A 25,284-nucleotide genomic window follows, 5' to 3' on the forward strand; every position below is an offset into this window, starting at 1 on the left:
AGTGTTTAGTGCTATATATATATATATATATAGCGATGACCCTACATGTACTAATGCGAGCTCCAATGACTCCAAATGTGATTTGGGTAGTTATTTTGAGCCACCAATAAAGCCTGATAGTCTATGTTGATGCTAAAAGCTTTTCACACAAAAAAAAACAGGTACACTGGAGACTGGGAATTATTCCCAAATAAAAAGTCACAGGACACATAATACGATCTAATGTCATAGCAGTGCATTACCAAATCATTACCAAATCATTACCAAATCAAATGATGCTTCAGAGCAGCGGGTGGAACAGTGGACATGGAAAGAACTGGACTTGTTAAAGTGCTATGCTGGCAACACCAGAACATCAGAAATCACATGATGCTTCAAAACCCCAGAAAAATACAAAGCTGTTGGGCAATAACAAGCAATTAGCAAACTGATTCTAACAAGCATTACCTGTAAAAGCCTTTTAATTTACGGAACACCCCAGACACAAACAATACAGTTAATTAAGCTTATTTTGTGCAGGGATGGTGTTTTACTGTTAAAGGGAGAAAAAAATCCGCTCAAATGTATATTTTTATCTTATTTGTCCACTGTTGATACGGTCCCAAAATGTTTTTGTATGTCAGCAGTCAAGTTTACAAGATATATGCCACATTACTTTGACACATTGCTTCTTGAAAGTCCAATATCTTGTAAAGTTGACTGCTGACATGCAAAACATTTTGGGACTGTATTAACAGTGGACTAATGAAACAAATACCATAATATACATTTATGAGGGGATTTTTCCTTAAAAACACCAGTGAATTGCTCAAGAAATGTATAAAATAATCGAGTTCCCACCCGACTACATTGCAGATGCATGCCAGATCTTACAATGTCTGGCTAGGTCTACATCAGCTAGGTCTACATCAGCTAACCACATCATATGATCTAGCAATCTGATGCCAAGACTGCACAGTTGATGACGTGGCACACAACCATTGGTTGACGCAATGCAACGCCTGCCTATCTAGTCATAGTCAGGCAGGAACTCGCGATCGATCAATAACTCCCAGCCTGAGTGAGGTTGGCCCTACACGTCATGTTCTGTCGAGGAGACTTCAGCTGAGTCAGTCTATAAATGCATATCAATATGATTATCACTCACACTATACTTTTATGATTGGGATTCTGCTAGAGATATTCTCAAACACGTTCCCTCACAGGAAGGAATATGGCTTTTAATGAAACATTTAGAGGCCTTACCCAGCAGGCCTCACAAAATGACAGGGGGGGGGGGCATTCATAGGTAATGATGATGACACACGACGGGGGAGAAATTATAGCAACCCAGAATATCGAGTCCTATTACAAATCCCAACAGGGCTGTGGAAGTTGTTCATATCTGCTGTAGAAGCACGTGACATGACAACAGTGAAATGTGTGTAAAGAGGCCTTCAAGCAGTTCATTCATTCATCAGCCAATCTATTTTGCCATTGCTGCTCGTGATTTACTACTCATAAGTGCTGAAAGTCATAGCGAAGAGGTTAAATAAGCAAAACCGCGCAGAGAAGGGATTGTCAAGCAGCAGAAAATAACAGGAATTACAGAGCAACAACATAAACGCACATCCAGCACTCCTTACAGAAAGCAGTAAAACACTATTGTGTACAAGAAAGAAAGTCATGGAAGGCAGCTGTTTTTCAGCATTCAAAGGTAAATGGCCTGTTATGGTCAGGAGCTTCAACTATGCTACAATTTAAATTCAAATCACTGTTTCTTGGTTACAGATGATTATTTCGCTTTTGCTTTGGAAACGTATTCCATAATACAGTTATGGAATAGTTATAGAATATCACAATGATATTGCACACAAAAAACAAACTCTGATGCAAAACTGTGGACATAAGGCCTCCCTCCACTGCATTGCAGTGCTAGCTGTGTCACTAGAGATTCTGGGTTCGCGACCGGGAGACCCACGGGGCGGCTTACAATTGGTCTGGGTTAGGGGAGGGTTTGGCCGGCAGGGATGTCCTTGTCCCATCGCGCACTAGCGACTCCTGTGGCGGGCCGGGCGCAGTGCACGCTGACACATTGGTGCGGCTAGCTTCCGGGTTAAGTGGGTATTGTGTTAAGAAGCAGTACGGCTTGGTTGGGTTGTGTTTCGGAGGACACACGGCTCTCAACCTTCGCCTCTTCCGAGTCTGTACGGGAGTTGCAGCGATGAGACAAGACTGTAACTACCAATTTGGATACCACGAAATTGGGGAGAAAAAGGGGTAAAAAAATTGGACGTATTAGACTTTGGAAACACAAACTTGACTTCAAGCAATTGGAGAAAAGGGAATTGCTCAACTTCATAAAGTGAATAATAGTGCAGATCAAAATGGCGAATGGATGACTAAAGAAATTACAAGATCTATTCCTGTTTCCTCTCTGAACAACTCAATATACTTCAACTCAAAGGACTGTTCTTGCTGGTTGCATCACAATCTTTAGGACATCAGTTAGCTCATTAGTCCCTAACAAAGACTAATACCATTACAGTACAGTGTCTGCTTGCTCAACCTTTCAATTATTTTACATCTCAACGACTTTACATTCATTACAGGCCAAAATAACAAGACACTAAAATCCTGCCAACTCAGTCATAATTTGATTTCATTGCAAACATTCAAATAGCAACAGATTACCGTGACAATCCTCACACCAAGTCCATAATACTTTTTTCCCTATTTTTAACAGGACAATAAACTTTGTTTTGAATAATTTTATCTCTATAAATGATTCCTTCTTGAGATGTTTCCGGTTCATGGGTCTGGAATGACAAACTTGGACCATGGACATGGACTGAATGCTACAAGAGTGATTGTTAATCTAGGACACCAGTGACAAGAAGCAGAAATGTACAGCAGCAGCTTGCCTGGTACCTTTAGGGGGGAAAGGCCATATGTCCCATAATTCACTCCTAAATGAGCATACCATCTACTGCACAGCTATGGCTGTGATTGCCTTCAGACATCCAGGTGCTTTGGCTACACATCAACACAACAGAGAAGTACACACACGCAACACACTCACACACACACACGTCGTGTGCACATATACTCACACACCACGAGTCAAAATTGAACTGGACCAATGAAGAGACCCACAGAGACTGACAGACCGTTCAGTCTCCCTGCACACTAGAGAGAGAAGTTAGAATCAGCATCAATCACACCCTCAGGCTATTCAGTGTCCATTCAATCATTCAGTTCTACCGTTCAGTGTCACTTCAACACATCCTGGTGTGTCTTCTCAGTCCAGCAGAGGAGGTGGAAGAGGTCATCAGGAGCCAGGCTCAAAGGAGAGAGTTATACGGTTTGTTAGGAGGCTGTCCTGTCTTCAGAATCATTCTTCCCCTCATTCTTTTACCCAGTACATCAGGTGGAGGACGACCCAGGACCAGAGAGGGCAGGGTTGTGTGTGTGCAGCTCCCAGGGTGTCATGGGGCCTGTCTCAGATCTCTGTGCCTCCCATGGCTCCCCCACCCGTGCCTGCGGGGTAGTGCCTAACGCCCCCGGCCCTGCGCAGGGAGCTGAGGGCCACGGTGCAGCAGCCACGCAGCAGGGAGCCGAAGTGGTAAATGGGCAGGGCATCGCCCCGCGGCCCCCGGCACAGCCATGCCACCGTGGGCACCACGGGTACCGCCACCGCCAGCAGGTCAACCAGGAAGTGGCGGCTCCAGTAGCTCTTCACTACTGGTTCAGACCCAGACGAGGTAGACTCCTCTTCTCCCCCTACTGCTCCCTGAGCCTGATCTTCATCATCATCAACCTCCACCACCGTCACCCCAGCGATCTCCTCCTGCTGCAACAAACTTCTCCTGGGCTGGGAGGTGTGGGGCCGTTCCTCCACTGACCTCACCTCCTCCACCTCCACTGACCTCACCTCCACCTCCTCCACTGACCTCACCTCCTCTACTGACCTCACCTCCTCCACCTCCACTGACCTCACCTCCTCTACTGACCTCACCTCCTCCACCTCCACTGACCTCACCTCCACTACTGACCTCACCTCCTCCACCTCCACTGACCTCACCTCCTCTACTGACCTCACCTCCTCCACTGACCTCACCTCCTCCCCCTCCTCTACTGACCTCACCTCCTCCCCCTCCTCTACTGACCTCACCTCCTCCACCTCCACTGACCTCACCTCCTCCACTGACCTCACCCCCTCCCCCTCCACTGACCTCACCTCCTCCACCTCCACTGACCTCACCTCCTCCACTGACCTCACCTCCTCCCCCTCTACTGACCTCACCTCCTCCACCTCCACTGACCTCACCTCCTTCACCTCCACCGACCACACCTCCTCTGTCTGCCTCTCCAACTCCCCCACCGCCTCCCCATCCTCCTCCACTGAGAGGGAGGGCATATCAACTGAAAGGCAGGACGAGCTGGGTAACGGAGGGCCAGGACCGGGCTCTGTTGTAGCTGTGAGGGTTGTTGTGGTGACTGACGTTGCGGTAACCGAGTCCAGGTCGTCTCCCTCGTCTGAGACCCAGGTGGAGGTGGGGCTGCAGGCCTGAGAGCGGAATGTGCGCTCTGCGATGGTGTCCAGGTCAGAGGCGTAGCCCACCCCCACGGGGACGGAGCAGATCTCTGTCTGGACGGCCTGCTCCCTGGGGTGGTGCAGGTACAGGTGGTGGTGGGACAGACAGGGGTGGCTGGCGCTGCCCGCCCCACCCATGGCACAGCGCAGGGGCGCCACCCTGTCCTTCCCGGAGCACAGCTTGTCGTAGTTGGAGAAGTGTGGCAGGTGGGAGTAGGTGCTGAGCAGACAGGCTGTCTCCTCAGACAGGAAGGCTGCCTGCAGGAGCAGGTTTTCCCTGTGACTGCTGGCTGCACTGCGACTGTGACTGTGACTGCTGGCTGCACTGTGACTCTCCCCACAGCACACAAAGCCACTGTCATGGTTCTCCTCCCTTGAAAGGCCGTTCCCGTTCTTATCCGCCAGCGCATGGTCGCTCAGCTTGGTGTAGGTGAAGCTACGGGGCAGAGAGCGGGCGGGGGAGCTGTCACAAGACCCACACAGACTCTTGGAGCCACCCCATCCAGTCCCTGATGCAGCGGGACTACTTCCAGGCCATGACCCCGCAGTCCCAGGCCTCCCAGCCCACCCTGCCGCTCCTCGTGCTGCAGCAGCAGCCTCTTGCTCCTTGGCCACCCCGTTCTGAGCCAGCTCCATGCTGAGCAGCAGGGTCTCCAGCTTGTGGTTCTGGACATTGATGTCCTGGAAGTATTTCTGGACACTGGTGTCGGTGGAGTCGCTGGAGCTGAGGTTGGTGCGCACCACGTCCACCACTTCCTTGAGCTGCTGGATCTCCCTGCGCGCCTCTTTCAGAGCCAGCTGGGTCTCCACGCGGTGACACTCCTCTTCAACCCAGTCCTCCTGCATACGAGACAACTGGGTCCTCAACTCATCGATCTCAGAGTCCCTGAGACAGACATGCAGAGAATAAACAAGGAAGGTTGAGAGAGAGAGAGAGAGAGAGAGAGAGAGAGATTTACTAATGAATCATGGGGGGCAATTGTCAAATTAATGTATTTGGCAAACATTTAGAAACATTTATATATGAACATAATTACAAAATGAAATAATGATTAGGGTCATTTGATGGAAATGGGGTAGCAGTTGACATTCAAATATATATATACAAATACTTACAACTTCAAAGACCATAATATTTCCAAAACATAAAATGCTAAAATCTAAATGTAATTTACATAATGTACGTTCATAAAGAGAACCTGTTTAATGAGACCAGAGTTACCGGGAAAATGTCTCTTTGTCTGGAGATTTATTATCAGTGTGTGTCCCTGCGTCTCACCTGTCCTGCAGCCTGTCAACGGTTTCTTTGAGGCGGGCCCGTAGGTGTCTGATACACACCTCTTTCTGCTGCAGGGGTGTGAGGTACTGCTCTGGGGGAGGGGGGCGAATGCCATGGTTATCTGTACATGAGGTGTATGCCTTCATGTGACGCCTTGGAGAGAGAGAGGAAACAGAGGACAGGTATAGAACCCATTACCTTCTGTAAGCCTGCGGCAGCGGTGGGTAAGTTCAAAAAGTGCAGTACATATTCTGCTGTTCTATTACGCCTGTGATGATGTCAGAGGGGGAAGTAGTAACGTCTTTGCTGTTGTAATATCCCAAAACGGACGTGGCAGTTTCACCAAGTAAGGATTAGAGCTTTTATGGTCAATACATTCTTATAACAATTTATAAGGCCTTAGGAATGACATGTCCTTATCGTTCAAAATACAACACGCTCATAGGCTACTTTTCAGTAGGCACTCATTCTCCCATGAACAGTCGTGGCCAAAAGTTGAGAGAATGACACAAATATTAATTTTCACAAAGTCTGCTGCTTCAGTGTCTTTAGATATTTTTGTTAGATGTTACTATGGAATACTGAAGTATAATTACAAGCATTTCATAAGTGTCAAAGGCTTTTAATGACAATTACATGAAGTTGATGCAAAGAGTCAATATTTGCAGTGTTGACCCTTCTTTTTCAAGACCTCTGCAATCCGCCTCTGGCATGCTGTCAATTAACTTCTGGGCCAAATCCTGACTGATGGCAGCCCATTCGTGCATAATCAATGCTTGGAGTTTGTCAGAATTTGTGGGTTTTTGTTTGTCCACCCGCCTCTTGAGGATTGACCACAAGTTCTCAAATGGGATTAAGGTCTGGGGAGTTTCCTGGTCATGGACCCAAAATATCTATGTTTTGTTCCCCGAGCCACTTAGTTATCACTTTTGTCTTATGGCAAGGTGCCCCATCAGGCTGGAAAAGGCATTGTTCGTCACCAAACTGTTCCTGGATGATTGGGAGAAGTTGCTCTCTGAGGATGTGTTGGTACCATTCTTTATTCATGGCTGTGTTCTTAGGCAAAATTGTGAGTGAGCCCACTCCCTTGGCTGAGAAGCAACCCCACACATGAATGGTCTCAGGATGCTTTACTGTTGGCATGACACAGGACTGATGCTAGCGCTCACCTTGTCTTCTCCGGACAAGCTTTTTTACGGATGCCCCAAACAATCGGAAAGGGGATTCATTAGAGAAAATTACTTTAACCCAGTCCACAGCAGTCCAATCCCTGTACCTTTTGCAGAATATCAGTATGTCCCTGATGTTTTTCCTGGAGAGAAGTGGCTTCTTTGCTGCCCTTCTTGACACCAGGCCATCCTCCAAAAGTCTTCGCCTCACTGTGCGTGCAGATGCACTCACACCTACCTGCTGCCATTCCTGAGCAAGCTCTTTACTGTTGGTGCCCCGATCCCGCAGCTGAATCAACTTTAGGAGACGGCCCTGGCGCTTGCTGGACTTTCTTGGGCGCCCTGAAGCCTTCTTCACAACAATTGAACCGCTCTCCTTGAAGTTCTTGATGATCCGATAAATGGTTGATTTAGGTGCAATCTTACTGGCAGCAATATCCTTGCCTGTGAAGCCCTTTTTGTGCAAAGCAATGATGATGGCACATGTTTCCTTGCAGGTAACCATGGGTGACAGAGGAAGAACAATGATTCCAAGCACCACCCTCCTGTTGAAGCTTCCAGTCTGTTATTCAAACTCAATCAGCATGACAGAGTGATCTCCAGCCTTGTCCTCATCAACACTCACACCTGTGTTAACGAGAGAATCACTGATATGATGTCAGCTGGTCCTTTTGTGGCAGGGCTGAAATGCAGTGGAAATGTTTTTGGGGGATTCAGTTCATTTGCATGGCAAAGAGGGACTTTGCAATTAATTGCAATTCATCTGATCACTCTTCATAACATTCTGGAGTATATGCAAATTGCCATCATACAAACTGAGGCAGCAGACTTTGTGAAAATTAATATTTGTGTCATTCTCAAAACTTTTGGCCACGACTGTAGAAGCACGATACCAACATGAGGCATAACTACCTTGGCTTAGGGCTCGAGTCAATTCGTATCACTGAAGATTCGCTGTACAGCACGTTTTATTTTATTTAACTAAGCAAGTCAGTTAAGAACAAATTCTTATTTACAATGACAGCCTAGGAACAGTGGGTTAACTGCCTTGTTCAGGGGCAGAACGGCAGATTTTTACCTTGTCAGCTCGGGGATTCGATCTAGCAACCTTTTGGTTACTGACCCAACGCTCTAACTACTAGGCTACCTGCCGCACCAAAGGCCATGTTCCTGCATTTGCGGAGACTGCATTCACAGTAAATGTTGCATATGTCGCTATAACGCTGACCTATCAGGGGCATCGAGCCCTGTCTTAAAGATTGATGCGGTAGCCATTTTGAATCTTACCCCTTGGTGGGGCTGCAGTCACTGCCCTTGCAGGAGCCAGAGTTAGTGCTGCTGCTGCTGAGAGAGGCGTTGCCATGGGGATCTCTGTTGCTGACTGGGGCAGTTGTCCGTCTGTTCCAGAGGGACATAGTTACTACATCATACAACACAGACACCAATGATCCGCTTAAACCAACAGTAATCACACCCAAAACGTAATCATGCCCACAAACATGCCCACAAAAAAAAAACACAAGACAGAACTTGCCAAGACATAAAAGGCCATCATGGAGGAAGACATACAGTTGAAGTCGGAAGTTTACATACACCTTAGCCAAACACATTTAAACTCAGTTTGTCACAATTCCTGACATTTAATCCTAGTAAAAAATGACCTGTCTTAGGTCAGTTAGGATCATCACTTTATTTTAAGAATGTGAAATGTCAGAATAATAGTAGAGAGAATTATTTATTTCAGCTTTTATTTCTTTCATCACATTCCCAGTGGGTCAGAAGTTTACATACACTCAATTAGTATTTGGTAGCATTGCCTTTAAATTGTTTAACTTGGGTCAAACGTTTCGGGTAGCCTTCCACAAGCTTCCCACAATAAGTTGGGTGAATTTTGGCCCATTCCTCCTGACAGAGCTGGTGTAACTGAGTCAGGTTTGTAGGCCTCCTTGCTCGCACAGGCTTTTTCAGTTCTGCCCACATATTTTCTATAGGATTGAGGTCGGGGCTTTGTGATGGCCAATCCAATACCTTGACTTTGTTGTCCTTAAATCATTTTGCCACAACTTTGGAATTATGCTTGGGGTCATTGTCCATTTGGAAGACCCATTTACGACCAAGCTTTCACTTCCTGACTGATGTCTTGAGATGTTGCTTCAATATATCCACATAATGTTCCTCTCTCATGATGCCATCGATTTTGTGAAGTGCATCAGTCCCTCCTGCAGCAAAGCACTCCCACAACATGATGCTGCCACCCCTGTGCTTCACGTTTGGGATGGTGTTCTTCGGCTTGCAAGCCTCCCCCTTTTTCCTCCAAACATAACAATGGTCATTATGACCAAACAGTTCTATTTTTGTTTCATCAGACTAGAGGACATTTCTCCAAAAAGTACAATCTTTGTCTCCATGTGCAGTTGCAAACCGTAGTCTGGCTTTTTTATGGTGGTTTTGGAGCAGTGGCTTCTTCCTTGCTGAGCGGCCTTTCAGGTTGTGTCGATATAGGACTCGTTTTACTGTGGATATAGATACCTTTGTACCCGTTTCCACCAGCATCTTCACAAGGTCCTTTGCTGTTGTTCTGGGATTGATTTGCACTTTTCGCACCAAAGTACGTACATCTCTAGGAGACAGAACACGTCTCCTTCCTGAGAAGTATAATGGCTGCGTGGTCCCATGGTGTTTATACTTGCGTACTATTGTTTGTACAGATGAACGTGGTACCTTCAGGCATTTGGAAATTGCTCCCAAGGATGAACCAGTCTTGTGGAGGTCTATAAAAAAATGCTCAGGTCTTGGCTGATTTCTTTTGATTTTCCCATGATGTCAAGCAAAGAGGCACTGAGTTTGATGGTAGGCCTTGAAATACATCTACAGGTATTAGCCTATCAGAAGCTTCTAAAGCCATGACATCATTTTCTGGAATTTTCCAACCTGTTTAAAGGCACAGTCAACTTAGTTGATGTAAACTTCTGACCCACTGGAATTGAGAATTATAAGTGAAATAATCTGTCTGTAAACAATTGTTGGAAAAATTACTTGTCATGCACAAATGTAGATGTCCTAACCGACTCTCCAAACTAGAGTCTGTTAACAAAAAATTTGCGGAGTGGTTGAAAAATGAGTTTTAAATGACTCCAACCTAAGTGTATGTAAACTTCCGACTTCAACTGTAAATTATGTTCCATAACACAGATAATATTGTACCATAGCTTAGATTTGGCACGCTTTCTGAATAGATAGCGAAATAGCGAAAACAAAGTAGGATGTCAATAATGTCAGCGATGCCTTTCAATAAATGAGAACGCCAAAAGAAAAAGATGAAAGGTTATAATCCAGCAAACAGGTCAGGGGGGAGGGAGGGAGGGACAAAAAGAAAGAGAGAGAGAGAGGGATATAGAGAGAGGGATAGAGGGAGAGGGATAGAGAGAGATAGAGAGGGATAGAGAGAGAGAGAGGGATAGAGAGAGAGATAGAGCAAGAGGGAGAGCGAGAGAGAGATAGAGAGAGGGAGAGAGAGAGGGTTAGAGAGAGAGAGAGGGTTAGAGAGAGAGAGAGAGGGATAGAGGGAGAGAGGGAGAGGGAGGGAGAGAGGGATAAAGGGATAGAGAGAGAGCGAGAGGGAGACAGGGATAGAGGGATAGAGAGAGAGTGAGAGGTAGAGGAAGAGAGGGATAGAGAGGGAGGGATAGAGGGAGAGAGCGAGAGGGAGAGGGAGGGAGTGAGAGGGATATAGAGGGATATAGAGGGAAAGAGGGAGAGATAGAGGGAGAGGGAGGGAGGAAGGGATAGAGGGAGAGAGCGAGAGGGAGAGTGAGGAAGGGATAGAGGGAGAGAGCGAGAGGGAGAGTGAGGAAGGGATAGAGGGAGAGAGCGAGAGGGAGAGTTGTGCTGACCGACAGTGCCGCTCTGGAGACTTGGTAGTGAGATATCCTCGATCCGTTGGGCACATTGAAACCATAAAGCCTGTCTCCATTGGAATGTAGTCTAGCTCTATGAACCTGCAGTAGTCAAACCTGACCAAAGACAACAGGCTGGTACGGTGAGGTGGTGGTGATAGTGGTGTCTGTGAGACTGAGATGCAGGCTAGAACCAAGTGACTAACATCAATAGTACTTAGGACTTATACACTGTGCTGGCCAAACACATCGACCATGGTGATCATGGGATAAGTAAAGTGAACAGCTCTAGTCTGATAGGGAGAATGTGTGGCCTGGGTTGTTCAGAGCAGAAGTACTGGCTAATAGTGGATTCAAGTATTACTGCTCCTTTAAAACTGGCTCATTATAATGTATTCTTTAGGTCTGGGAGATACCTTCACACTGGTTAAGTGTACATACAACAGCTTTGTTATTTTATGAGAAAGATCGAAGGCAGAGAACAACTACTAACGATGAACTTGCCCTGTCGAGGTCTGCTATAGGCTAGCAGGGCATCTGAAGAGGACTTCACCTAAACATTATTCTCCTTAATGAAGACATGATTAAACCATGATTAATGGTAATTAAACCATGATTAAGACATGCTGACATGGCGAACATGTGTTTGGTCCACTTCTCACTCTGTTCCTAGCTGTCCCCCCCCCCCCCCCCCCCCCCCCCCCCCCCCCCCCCAGCACGAAAGGTGGGCCTTTTAATTCTGCAGTGGCATCAGAGCTGAAAATATCCCTAGGCTGCATTATTCTCCCAAAGTCACAACAAAAATATGCTTGTAATATCTGGGGAAATTCTTACCTCACATAACCCGTAAGAAAAAAACACAGAGCAAAAAAAATAACTAAAAAGTCATCAGAATTAAAAAGAAAAAAGAAAGAAAATCTCCCCAAAACATCAGAAGTATTAAGTTCTGTCGAAATTGTATTAATGTACAGGTAACTGCCAAAATAAAGGAAACACCAACATCAAGCTTCTTAAAAGGGTGTTGGGTCACCACGAGCCAGAACAGCTTCAATGCACCTTGGCATAGATTCTACAAGTGTCTGGAACTCTATTGGAGGGATGAGACACCATTCTTCCACCAGAAATTCAGTCATTCATTTGGTATTTTGTTGATGGTGGTGGAAAACGCGGACTCAGGCGCTGCTTGTAGAATCTCCATTAAGTGTTCAATTGGGTTGAGATCTGGTGACAGAGACAGCCATGGCATATGGTTTACATTGCTTTCATCCAATCATTCAGTGACCACTCCTGCCCTGTGGATGGGGGCATTGTCATCCTATGGGGGCGTAGCCATGGTAACCAAAATAACGGCCTGCCCAGCATTTGTAAGCATGATGGGATGCTTATGGCTTTATTAACTCAGCCACCACACCTGCTTGGAAGCACCTGCTTTAAATATACTTTGGTATCCCTCATTTACTCAAGTGTTTCCTTTATTTTGTCAGTTACCTGTCGTTTTCCAATTCTATTAGTGAGGGGAAGGGGCACTGTGATGGTCAACTCCTGTACTGTATTCATCTGTTACTGTTGACCAATTGGTCGATTTACTAATGACAGCCAATTAAACAAAGCAATCAAAGGCTGTCTGTTATCTAGGAGGACAGGAGTTTTGCCCAATCACTGGCTTCCAGACTGGGTGGGAGGAGATAAGCAAAACAGATATGCCAGATATAGCAGCCTGGGAATTGTTGGAAGGGTCAGGATAGGGTATGACAGGTTATGACGAAGGCCAACAGCATACAAACAGAAAACACAGTCAAGCTCAGGAGAGCAGTGGAAGCAAGCCTGGAAAGAAAGGTAGAACATGTCAAATATATAGACTAAATAAGGTTTTGGCACAATTGGAGTCCATCATTACATGTCCAGCTATGTTTATAGCACTTTGTGACATCTGCTGATAGAAAAATGGCTTTATAAATACATTTGATTGATTACATCTCTTCTCCTTTGAGATGGACCCTGGTGGGGAAGTGGTGTGAGGAAGGCTGAGTGGTATTATGTGTAGGAAGGCTGGGTGGTATAAGAGAAGGCTGGGTGGTATTATGTGTAGGAAGGCTGGGTGGTATAAGAGAAGGCTGAGTGGTATTATGTGTAGGAAGGCTGGGTGGTATAAGAGAAGGCTGAGTGGTATTATGTGTAGGAAGGCTGGGTGGTATAAGAGAAGGCTGAGTGGTATTATGTGTAGGAAGGCTGGGTGGTATAAGAGAAGGCTGGGTGGTATTATGTGTAGGAAGGCTGGGTGGTATAAGAGAAGGCTGGGTGGTATTATGTGTAGGAAGGCTGGGTGGTATAAGAGAAGGCTGGGTGGTATTATGTGTAGGAAGGCTGGGTGGTATAAGAGAAGGCCGGGTGGTATAAGAGAAGGCCGGGTGGTATAAGAGAAGGCTGAGTGGTACAAGAGAAGGCCGGGTGGTATAAGAGAAGGCCGTGGTGGTATAAGAGAAGGCCGGGTGTTATAAGAGAAGGCCAGGTGGTATAAGAGAAGAGCGGGGTGGTATAAGAGAAGGCCGTGGTGGTATAAGAGAAGGCCGGGTGGTACAAGAGAAGGCCGGGTGGTATAAGAGAAGGCCGGGTGGTATAAGAGAAGGCCGGGTGGTATAAGAGAAGGCCGGGTGGTATAAGAGAAGGCCGGGTGGTATAAGAGAAGGCCGGGTGGTACAAGAGAAGGCCGGGTGGTATAAGAGAAGGCCGGGTGGTATAAGAGAAGGCCGGGTGGTATAAGAGAAGGCCGGGTGGTATAAGAGAAGGCCGGGTGGTATAAGAGAAGGCTGGATAGTATAAGAGAAGGCCGGGTGGTATAAGAGAAGGCCGGGTGGTATAAGAGAAGGCCGGGTGGTACAAGAGAAGGCCGGGTGGTATAAGAGAAGGCCGGGTGGTATAAGAGAAGGCCGGGTGGTATAAGAGAAGGCCGTGGTGGTATAAGAGAAGGCCGGGTGGTATAAGAGAAGGCCGGGTGGTATAAGAGAAGGCTGGATAGTATAAGAGAAGGCCGGGTGGTATAAGAGAAGGCCGGGTGGTACAAGAGAAGGCCGTGGTGGTATAAGAGAAGGCCGGGTGGTATAAGAGAAGGCCGGGTGGTATAAGAGAAGGCCGGGTGGTATAAGAGAAGGCCGGGTGGTATAAGAGAAGGCCGGGTGGTATAAGAGAAGGCCGTGGTGGTATTAGAGAAGGCCGTGGTGGTACAAGAGAAGGCCGGGTGGTATAAGAGAAGGCCGGGTGGTATAAGAGAAGGCCGGGTGGTATAAGAGAAGGCCGGGTGGTATAAGAGAAGGCTGTGTGCGGAATACTCCTATACAGAATGGTTGCAAGAAGTGAGACGAGAATGTGGACAGAGACTTATAACTAACATACAGTAACTAACTGTGGTCCTGTTTGAAGATGGTTTGAGATTGTCCAGCACTGTCACTTTAACCACAGCTGTACATTTACTGTTGTCAATCACCTCATCAAGCTATTGGCTATAAAATTGGCAATGTCAGTGTACCACCCAATTTGTTTGGTGCATCTGAGGGTTTATCAGTGAATATCTTGTCTGTGCCCATCTGTCCAGCTATGACTACAGCACATCTCCTCCTCTCCATGTACAGTACATTCTAGTGGTTCTGCAACTACAGCTGCACAGCATGCTCTCTGGGACAGTAGAACAGAATGGTGTCTCACGCAGGGCGTGTGGGTACGGGCGACGACAGCATTTGCTGCAAGCGGCGTTTGGGCTGCAGAGCATTCAGAGGGTTGAATCTGGGAAGAGAGACAGATTTCATGCTACCGCTGCTCAGTAGCTAGGACATTGCACATTAGTTATTCATTTAGGTGAAAGATCAATGTAAAGACATAAAGACATGGAGTGCAAGGTGACAGTACAGTAACACTTCTGTTGAATAAATTAACTGCTGACCAGTCATTCACTCCATGTATAGAATCTCAACACACCACCTCATTCACTTCAGCTAACAAAACAGTTACATGGTCGAATCACTGTCAGATATAAAGAGAGAAAAGCAAAGCTCTGAAGTGCTGACACAATCATGACTGCAGAGGGAGGGAGGGACCGACAGAGAGACAGACATAGAGAGAGAGAGACATAGTGAGAGAGAGAGAGACATAATGAGAGAGAGAGAGACAGAGAGAGAGGAAGAGAGAGAACAAGAGAGAGAGAGAACGAGAGGGAGAGAGAGAGAGACAGAGAACGAGAGGGAGAGAGAGACATAGAGAGAGACAGAGAGAGAGAGACATAATGAGAGAGAGAGAGACAGAGAGAGAGAGGAAGAGAGAGAGCGAGAGAGAGAGAGAGAACGAGAGGGAAAGAGAGAGAGACAGAGAACGAGAGGGAGAGAGAGAGAGAGTGAGAGAGAGAGGAAGAGAGAGAACGAGAGGGAGAGAGAGAACGAGAGGGAAAGAGAGAGAGACAGAGAACGAGAGGGAGAGAGAGACATAGAGAGAGACAGAGAGAGAGAGAGAGACATAATGAGAGAGAGAGAGACAGAGAGAGAGAGGAAGAGAGAGAGCGAGAGAGAGAGAGAGAACGAGAGGGAAAGAGAGAGAGACAGAGAACGAGAGGGAGAGAGAGAGAGAGAGACATAGAGAGAGAGAGAGACATAATGAGAGAGAGAGAGAGAGAGAGAGAGAAATAGAGAGAGAGGAAGAGAGAGAACAAGAGAGAGAGAGAGAGAGAACGAGATGGAGAGAGAGTGAGAGAGAGAGGGGGAGAGAGAGAGAGAGAGAGAGAGAGAGAGAGGGAGAGGGAGAGGGAGAGGGAGAGGGAGAGGGAGAGAGAGGGAGAGAGAGAACAAGAGAACGAGAGAGAACGAGAGAGAGAGAGAGAGAGAGAGAGAGAGAGAGAGAGAACAAGAGAAAGAGAGAGAATGAGAGAGAGAGAGAGAGAGAGAGAGCGGGAAGCATTGGCCTGTAACTGTTTATAGAGCTCAGCAGCTGATGGGACAGAGGTAAAGCTGAGCCTCAGCTCTCTCAGGAGATTATGAGCCCCTGTACTGTAGCAGTAGAGACAAACACACGTTCACACACAACATTTACTATTCAAGGAGACACCCCATCATTATAAATGGTCTCTGGGTGGGACAGAACCATTAACTTCACCACTGACTAGTTCTGGTGGGTGATAATAAGAGGACAAAATAGAGGAGGTATGGAGAACAACAGAGAGATGCAAGAGAGAGAGGGGTTAACTAAGAGCTTAACTAAGAGGTTGACTGAGGGGGGTTGACTGAGGGGGGGTTGACTGAGGGGGGGTTGACTGAGGGGGGTTGACTGAGGGGGGGTTGACTGAGAGGGGGTTGACTGAGGGGGGTTGACTGAGGGGGGGTTGACTGAGGGGGGGTTGACTGAGGGGGGTTGACTGAGGGGGGTTGACTGAGGGGGGTTGACTGAGCGGTTGACTTAGGGAGGTTGACTGAGGGGGGTTGACTGAGATGTTGACTGAGGGGTTGACTGAGGGGGTTGACTGAGGGGGTTGACTAAGAGGTTAACTAAGAGGTTAACTGAGGGGGGGTTGACTGAGAGGGGTTGACTGAGCGGTTGACTGAGGGGGGGTTGACTGAGGGGGGTTGACTGAGAGGGGTTGACTGAGAGGGGGTTGACTGAGCGGTTGACTGAGGGGGGGTTGACTGAGGGGGGTTGACTGAGAGGGGTTGACTGAGAGGGGTTGACTGAGAGGGGTTGACTGAGAGGGGTTGACTGAGAGGGGTTGACTGAGCGGTTGACAGAGGTTGACTAAGGGGTTAACTAAGAGGTTAACTGAGGGGGGGTTGACTGAGAGGGGTTGACTGAGCGGTTGACTGAGGGGGGGTTGACTGAGGGGGGTTGACTGAGAGGGGTTGACTGAGGGGGGGTTGACTGAGGGGTTGACTGAGGGGGGGTTGACTGAGGGGGGTTGGCAAAGAGGTTGACTAAGAGGTTGACTGAGGGGTTGATTGAGGTAGGTTGACTGAGAGGTTGACTACATAAGAGTTTGAAGTTAATCTAAAAAGAAGGTGAAAGGAGAACGATTGCGGATGAATTAGAGAAATGATGACAGACAGGGAGAGTATGAGTTTTAGATAGGTAGGTAGGTGTGTATGCAGTGCTGTACCTGCGAGAGCCAGACGCAGATCTCCGAGTGGAAGGGACAGGAGCAGACATGGAGGCAGACAGCCCCTCTCTCCCTCTCTCGTCTCCTCGTCTTTCTCCGTGTCTCTCTATCACTCTGCAGTGACAGCCAGCCTGAGAGGAAAACAAACGACACACAAACAGGTACTGACTCTGTGGACCAGGCAGGACATGACATCACATACTGTTTTAAACCAACAAAACAAGCTATTATACTCAAGTACGAAGAAGACAGTGAGGTCACACACACACACACACACACACACACACACACACACACACACACACACACACACACACACACACACACACACACACACACACACACTGACTTCCTTGGTGAGAACTATGGATGTCTCATCATTGTGCTGAGAGCTGACACAAGCTGACACAAGCTGGCAGGAGCCAGGGATGACACAGATCTCGGATCAGCCCAGCTAGACAGAACACCAGGGAGAAGCAGCCAATCACCACTCATTCGTCTGACCACAGGCCTGAGATGGGAGAGAGCGGTGTTCGTGCTTCAACAGAAAACAATTCTGTATTGGATTTAGTGATAATAAACAAAACCTAAATAAAGTCCGGCAAGACAGCTGTTTTGATGTTTCAATACGACCTAATAAACATGCTGTCAAAGCTCAGGGTGAAATTCATCGCAATGTTGGGTGAAGGCCAATTATAAGATATGGGTCTCAAGGTACACAGTCTGTCTGGTGATCAAGGTACACAGTCTGTCTAGTGATCAAGGTACACAGTCTGTCTGGTGATCAAGGTACACAGTCTGTCTGGTGATCAAGGTACACAGTCTGTCTGGTGATCAAGGTACACAGTCTGTCTAGTGATCAAGGTACACAGTCTGTCTAGTGATCAAGGTACACAGTCTGTCTAGTGATCAAGGTACACAGTCTGTCTAGTGATCAAGGTACACAGTCTGTCTAGTGATCAAGGTACACAGTCTGTCTAGTGATCAAGGTACACAGTCTGTCTAGTGATCAAGGTACACAGTCTGTCTAGTGATCAAGGTACACAGTCTGAGGAGACAATCAGTGATAGATTGAGAGAGACAGACCTGATTGGGGAGGTAGAAAGGGAGAGGTAGAGTGATCAGCAGGCATAATGAGAGGAGAGAGAGGGGGGAGAGAGAGGGGGAGAGACAGGCCTGATGGGGAGGTAGAAAGGGAGAGGTAGAGTGATCAGCAGGCATAATGAGAGGAGAGAGAGGGGGGAGAGATAGAGAGGGGGAGAGACAGGCCTGATGGGGAGGTAGAAAGGGAGAGGTATACTCGGCCTTGTCTTAGGACGGTAAGTTGGTGGTTGTAGACATCCCTCTAGTGGTGTGGGGGCTGTGCTTTGGCAAAGTGGGTGGGGTTATATCCTGCCTGTTTGGCCCTGTCCGGGGGTATCATCGGATGGGGCCACAGTGTCTTCTGATCCCTCCTGTCTCAGCCTCCAGTGTTTATGCTGCAGTAGTTTATGTGTCGGGGGGCTAGGGTCAGTCTGTTACATCTGGAGTATTTCTCTTGTCTTATCCGGTGTCCTGTGTGAATTTAAATATGCTCTCTCTAATTCTCTCTCTCTTTCTTTCTTTCTTTCTTTCTCTCGGAGGACCTGAGCCCTAGGACCATGCCTCAGGACTACCTGGCATGATGACTCCTTGCTGTCCCCAGTCCACCTGGCCATGCTGCTGCTCCAGTTTCAACTGTTCTGCCTGCGGCTATGGAACCCTGACCTGTTCACCGGACGTGCTTGTTGCACCCTCGACAACTACTGTGATTATTATTATTTGACCATGCTGGTCATTTATGAACATTTTAACATCTTGACCATGTTCTGTTATAATATCCACCCGGCACAGCCAGAAGAGGACTGGCCACCCCTCATAGCCTGGTTCCTCTCTAGGTTTCTTCCTAGGTTTTTGGCCTTTCTAGGGAGTTTTTCCTAGGGAGTTTTTCCTAGCCACCGTGCTTCTTTCACATGCATTGCTTGCTGTTTGGGGTTTTAGGCTGGGTTTCTGTACAGCACTTTGAGATTTCAGCTGATGTATGAAGGGCTATATAAAGACATTTGATTTGATTTGATCAGCAGGCATCATGAGAGGAGAGAGAGATAGGGGGAGAGGGGGAGAGAGTACATGCAGGGAAAGAGGGAGAGGTAGAGTGATCAGCAGGCATAATGAGAGGAGAGGGGGAGAGGGGAAGAGAGGGGGAGAGAATACATGCAGGGAAAGAGGGGATTAAAGCCATCAATAATAGAACACAGGATTTAGTGAGCTCAGGAGCCAAGTGTCCACCCTAAGGCTAGGCCCTAAACCTCCCTAAGGCTTCTCCATAAACCCACCCATCCTTCTGTCTGTGGGCTCAGAGCTACTGAGGTGGCCTCCTTTTGCTCCCTGTTCTGGCTTCAAGAGGCCTTCTCAGTCTCCCAATCCTCCTTACTCTCTCACGACTGGTCTTGACCTCCTCCTCTCCTTCTCATCCCCGCTCCTCCTCCTCCTCTCCTCCTCATCCCCGCTCCTCCTCCTCCTCTCCTTCTCATCCCCGCTCCTCCTCCTCCTCTCCTCCTCATCCCCGCTCCTCCTCCTCCTCTCCTCCTCATCCCCGCTCCTCCTCCTCCTCTCCTTCTCATCCCCGCTCCTCCTCCTCCTCTCCTCCTCATCCCCGCTCCTCCTCCTCCTCTCCTTCTCATCCCCGCTCCTCCTCCTCCTCTCCTTCTCATCCCCGCTCCTCCTCCTCCTCTCCTCCCGGCTTCTGAAAATACTCTCCAATATAGTTATTCCTTTCTTATCCATCTATGTGTTGTATGTGGAACCATAGTATGGCTAGTGGGCGGGGTCTAATGTCGAGGCGGGGTCTACTCCATCCATCCATCCATCCATCCATCCATCCATCCATCCATCCATGGTCCCGTGTGGCTCAGTTGGAAGAGCATGGCACATGCAATGCCAGGGTTGTGGGTTTGATTCCCACGGGGGGCCGATATGAAAATGTATGCACTCACTATTGGATTAGAGAGTCTCCTAAAATATATATATATAACATGTCTCTCTGCCTTGTGTTTCTGATCATGAAAGGGCCCTACTCTTATGTGAACACAGCCAGTCCATCAGACTCTCAAAGACAATGCCTCACTGTAGTTAATGTTGTTCCACTTTCCTTGCCTGGCAGGGTTGAGCAGTAATGTTCTGTTTGTTCCAACCCTGCAGTGTAGAGTAACTGTGCTGAATCACCCTTCGACAGAGAGGCAGAGATACTGCTGCAGAGATAGACCTTACCTCATCACTCATAAACCCCTCTGGGATCTCTACAACCACAGGGGGTGACATAGGATGGTTACACAGGGGGTGACAGCATGGTTACACAGGGAGTGACATAGGATGGTTACACAGGGGGATACATAGCATGGTTACACAGGGGGTGACATAGGATGGTTACACAGGATGTGACATAGCATGGTTACACAGGGGGTGACATAGCATGGTTACACAGGGCGTGACATAGCATGGTTACACAGGGGGTGACATAGCATGGTTACACAGGGAGTGACATAGCATGGTTATACAGGGCGTGACATAGCATGGTTACACAGGGTATTACATAGCATGGTTACACAGGGGGTGACATAGCATGGTTACACAGGGCGTGACATAGCATGGTTACACAGGGCGTTACATAGCATGGTTACACAGGGCGTGACATAGCATGGTTACACGGGGGTGACATAGCATGGTTACACAGGGGGTGACATGGCATACTTACACAGGGCGTGACATAGCATGGTTACACAGGGGGTGACATAGCATGGTTACACAGGGCGTGACATAGCATGGTTACACAGGGCGTGACATAGCATGGTTACACAGGGGGTGACAGAGCATGGTTACACAGGGCGTGACATAGCATGGTTACACAGGGGGTGACATAGCATGGTTACACAGGGGGTGACATAGCATGCTTACACAGGGCGTGACATAGCATGGTTACACAGGGGGTGACATAGCATGGTTACACAGGGGGTGACATAGCATGGTTACACAGGGGGTGACATAGCATGGTTACACAGGGTGTGACATAGCATGGTTACACAGGGCGTGACATAGCATGGTTACACAGGGCGTGACATAGCATGGTTACACAGGGGGTGACATAGCATGGTTACACAGGGCGTGACATAGCATGGTTACACAGGGCGTGACATAGCATGGTTACACAGGGCGTGACATAGCATGGTTACACAGGGCGTGACATAGCATGGTTACACAGGGCGTGACATAGCATGGTTACACAGGGCGTGACATAGCATGGTTACACAGGGTGTGACATAGCATGGTTACACAGGGCGTGACATAGCATGGTTACACAGGGTGTGACATAGCATGGTTACACAGGGCGTGACATAGCATGGTTACACAGGGGGTGACATAGCATGGTTACACAGGGTGTGACATAGGATGGTTACACAGGGCGTGACATAGCATGGTTACACAGGGCGTGACATAGCAGGTCCCAGACCTGTTGTCCCAGACCTGCTGGAACCCTGACCTATTCACTGGACGTGCTACCTGTCCCAGACCGGCTGTTTTCAACTCTCTAGAGACAGCAGGAGCGGTAGAGATACTCTCAAAGATCGGTTATGAAAAAGCCAACTGACATTTACTCGTGTTACTGACTTGTTGCACCCTCGACAACTACTATGATTATTATTATTTGACAATACTGGTCATTTATGAACATTTGAACATCTAGGTCATGTGCTGTTATAATCTCCACCCGGCACAGCCAGAAGAGGACTGGCCACCCCTCATAGCCTGTTTCCTCTCTAGGTTCCTTCCTAGGTTTTGGCCTTTCTAGGGAGTTTTTCCTAGCCACCGTGCTTCTACACCTGCATTGCTTGCTGTTTGGGGTTTTAGGCTGGGTTTCTGTACAGCACTTTGTGATATCAGCTGATGTAAGAAGGGCTATATAAATAAATTTGATTTGATACACAGGGCGTGACATAGCATGGTTACACAGGGTGTGACATAGGATGGTTACACAGGGCGTTACATAGCATGGTTACACAGGGGGTGACATAGCATGGTTACACAGGGCGTGACATAGCATGGTTACACAGGGCGTGACATAGCATGGTTACACAGGGAGTGACATAGCATGGTTACACAGGGAGTGACATAGCATGGTTACACACGGGGTGACATAGCATGGTTACACAGGGGGTGACATAGCATGGTTACACAGGGGGTGACATAGTATGCTTACACAGGGCGTGACATAGCATGGTTACACAGGGGGTGACATAGCATGGTTACACAGGGGGTGACATAGCATGGTTACACAGAGCGTGACATAGCATGGTTACACAGGGCGTGACATAGCATGGTTACACAGGGCGTGACATAGCATGGTTACACAGGGGGTGACATAGCATGGTTACACAGGGCGTGACATAGCATGGTTACACAGGGCGTGACATAGCATGGTTACACAGGGCGTGACATAGCATGGTTACACAGGGTGTGACATAGCATGGTTACACAGGGCGTGACATAGGATGGTTACACAGGGCGTTACATAGCATGGTTACACAAGGGGTGACATAGCATGGTTACACAGGGGGTGACATAGCATGGTTACACAGGGGGTGACATAGGATGGTTACACAGGGCGTTACATAGCATGGTTACACAGGGGGTGACATAGCATGGTTACACAGGGCTTGACATAGCATGGTTACACAGGGGGTGACATAGCATGGTTACACAGGGGGTGACATAGAATGGTTACACAGGGCGTGACATAGCATGGTTACACAGGGGGTGACATAGCATGGTTACACAGGGGGTGACATAGCATGGTTACACAGGGGGTGACATAGCATGGTTACACAGGGCGTGACATAGCATGGTTACACAGGGGGTGACATAGCATGGTTACACAGGGCGTGACATAGCATGGTTACACAGGGGGTGACATAGCATAGAAGAGGGAACTAAAATTATTAGGTGAATGCACCAATTTGTAAGTCGCTCTGGATAAGAGCGTCTGCTAAATGACGTAAATGTAATGTAAATGTAAAAGGAGGTGAATCAGTCACCCAGAGGGAACTAGGAGGTGGACACACCTGTGCCCATGATGGCTTTCCTGTTATTGGCTGTCACTTAGCAACATCAAACCCTCTGCACCAATCAAAGCCTTTTGATTTGGGAAAACAGGGTAACATGATTAAATACACAAATAAACAAATCACTCTTACCTAACACGTACACACACACACACACACACACACACACACACACACACACACACACACACACACACACACACACACACACACACACACACACACTCCCATAACAACAGAGTAAAGATGATCAGATCGATAGGAGCTGAACTCTCTCTGGGATGTTTCCTGTCATGCTGATCAGGTCAGTTCCGGTTAGGTTCGATTATTAAAAAATAATCATGGTTTTCAATTTTTGGTTTCAATAATTGTTTTTTAGACGTTAAATTCATTATGAAATAATGGCATTAAAATCATTTTAGAGCTTTTTAATGGAAATTATAAAGCCAAAAATAAGTGGACATTCAAATGCCAAAACATAGAAAATATTCCATTGTCTCTGTCAGGTCCACATTGGGTAGACATCGATTTAAAATGATAAATTACTATGAAATAATAAAATATGTGTAAAATAAAGTCATCATCTCATCTCTACTCAGACAGTAGCAGCCAGCTAGACAACGTTATCTCTGTGGTCCCCATACTGTACTGTCTGCAGTCATCATATTTAGCTAGGCTAGCCTGCCTACGGATGCTGCAGAGCTGTCTGACGAAATCATTTGACTAGTTCTTCAAAGTAGACATGGCGAAGTGTCACTCTTTATCCCTCTCCTTGTTGTGTTGTGTAGCCTACATTCCTCTCTCATGAGATCTGTGCGTAAAAGTGCATTCGTCAGCCTCAATGGATTATGGTCAGTGTAGTTAATTACCACGTTTCTGCACTGAACTAGGATGTATATTTGCTTAATAAAAACTACAACTCCCTTCAGCCTAGCGTCAAACATCATTCGTGACTTCATTTCTCTCGTGAATGATTTGATTTCTCTCTAGAGTATTGGTGCGTTGGGCTCACACACAAAAACAGAAATGGAATTCAAGTAATTGAACCGACATCGGACAATTAGTTGTTTAATAAGCGAGAAAAAAAACGACATCCGTGTTAATCACTCAGCACTAGACTTTCCCATCCTCTTCTTCTCTGCTCCAGCCTACAGCACCAATATCCCTGGTTGACAGGAGCAGGCAGGCAGTATTTCCTACTACTTACATCATAAGGCATTCATACAGGATTTATTAAGCTCTCTTATGTAACAGCATCCCCAGCCAGAACCACTGGCAGCATCAGAAAGGTACAGCAGCATGCAAGAAGCTTCAAAGCTGATGACAGAGACATGTGGACAGAGAAGGAAGCGAGGGAAGGAGGCAGGCCAGAGATAGATGGAGAGTCTCCGTATATTAGAGAGAGATATAAATAGAGAGAATGTTCATGCTCTCCCAGGGAAAGGTGACCTCGACTAATCTCATACACAACCAATAACTTCCTGTACAGGACACTGCAGCACGCATGTGTTTGAGGAAGAAAGATAAGAGATAGAGAGAGAGATGGGAAGAGAGAGAGAGGGAGAGAGAGATGGGAAGAGAGAGAAAGAGAGAGAGATGGGAAGAGAGAGAGAGAAAGAGAGAGAGAGAGATGGGAAGAGAGAGAGAGAAAGAGAGAGAGAGATGGAAAGAGAGCGATGGGAAGAGAGAGAGAGAAAGAGAGAGAGAGAGATGGGAAGAGAGAGAGAGAGATGGGAAGAGAGAGCGATGGAGAGAGAGAGGGGAAGAGTGAGAGAGAGAGATGAGAAGAAAGAGAGAGAGAGAGATGGGAAGAGAGAGAGAAAATTACTATGAAATAATACGGGGCCCCGTGTAGCTCAGTTGGTAGAGCATGGTGTTTGCAACGCCAGGGTTGTGGGTTCGATTCCCACGGGGGACCAGCATGGAGATAAAATGTATGCATTCACTACTGTAAGTTGTTCTGGATAAGAGCGTCTGCTAAATGACTAAAATGTAAAGAGAGAGAGAGACGGAGAGAGAGACGGAGAGAGAGACGGAAAGAGAGACGGAAAGAGAGACGGAAAGAGAGACGGAAAGAGAGACGGAAAGAGAGAAAGGGTGTTTTTC

General features: G+C 47.5%; 1 protein-coding gene across 1 annotated transcript in view; it reads right to left on the minus strand.

Moving 5' to 3' along the window:
• Nucleotides 1-2,195: 2,195 nt before the first annotated feature.
• LOC115168768 (syntaphilin-like) overlaps nucleotides 2,196-25,284 on the minus strand; it is a 35,183-nt gene continuing 12,094 nt past the window's right edge. Inside the window, exons 2-8 of the mRNA XM_029724326.1 lie at nucleotides 17,045-17,175; nucleotides 14,620-14,697; nucleotides 8,312-8,422; nucleotides 5,856-6,008; nucleotides 4,281-5,462; nucleotides 3,998-4,053; nucleotides 2,196-3,942 (exon numbers count right to left, since the gene is read on the minus strand). Of these exons, the coding sequence (XP_029580186.1) occupies nucleotides 3,482-3,942; nucleotides 3,998-4,053; nucleotides 4,281-5,462; nucleotides 5,856-6,008; nucleotides 8,312-8,422; nucleotides 14,620-14,697; nucleotides 17,045-17,094 (2,091 nt within the window). The 5' untranslated portion in view covers nucleotides 17,095-17,175 and the 3' untranslated portion in view covers nucleotides 2,196-3,481. The remainder of the gene's footprint in view (nucleotides 3,943-3,997; nucleotides 4,054-4,280; nucleotides 5,463-5,855; nucleotides 6,009-8,311; nucleotides 8,423-14,619; nucleotides 14,698-17,044; nucleotides 17,176-25,284) is intronic.

The sequence above is a fragment of the Salmo trutta genome, chromosome 30, assembly GCF_901001165.1.
Source record: "Salmo trutta chromosome 30, fSalTru1.1, whole genome shotgun sequence".
NCBI lineage: Eukaryota > Metazoa > Chordata > Actinopteri > Salmoniformes > Salmonidae > Salmo > Salmo trutta.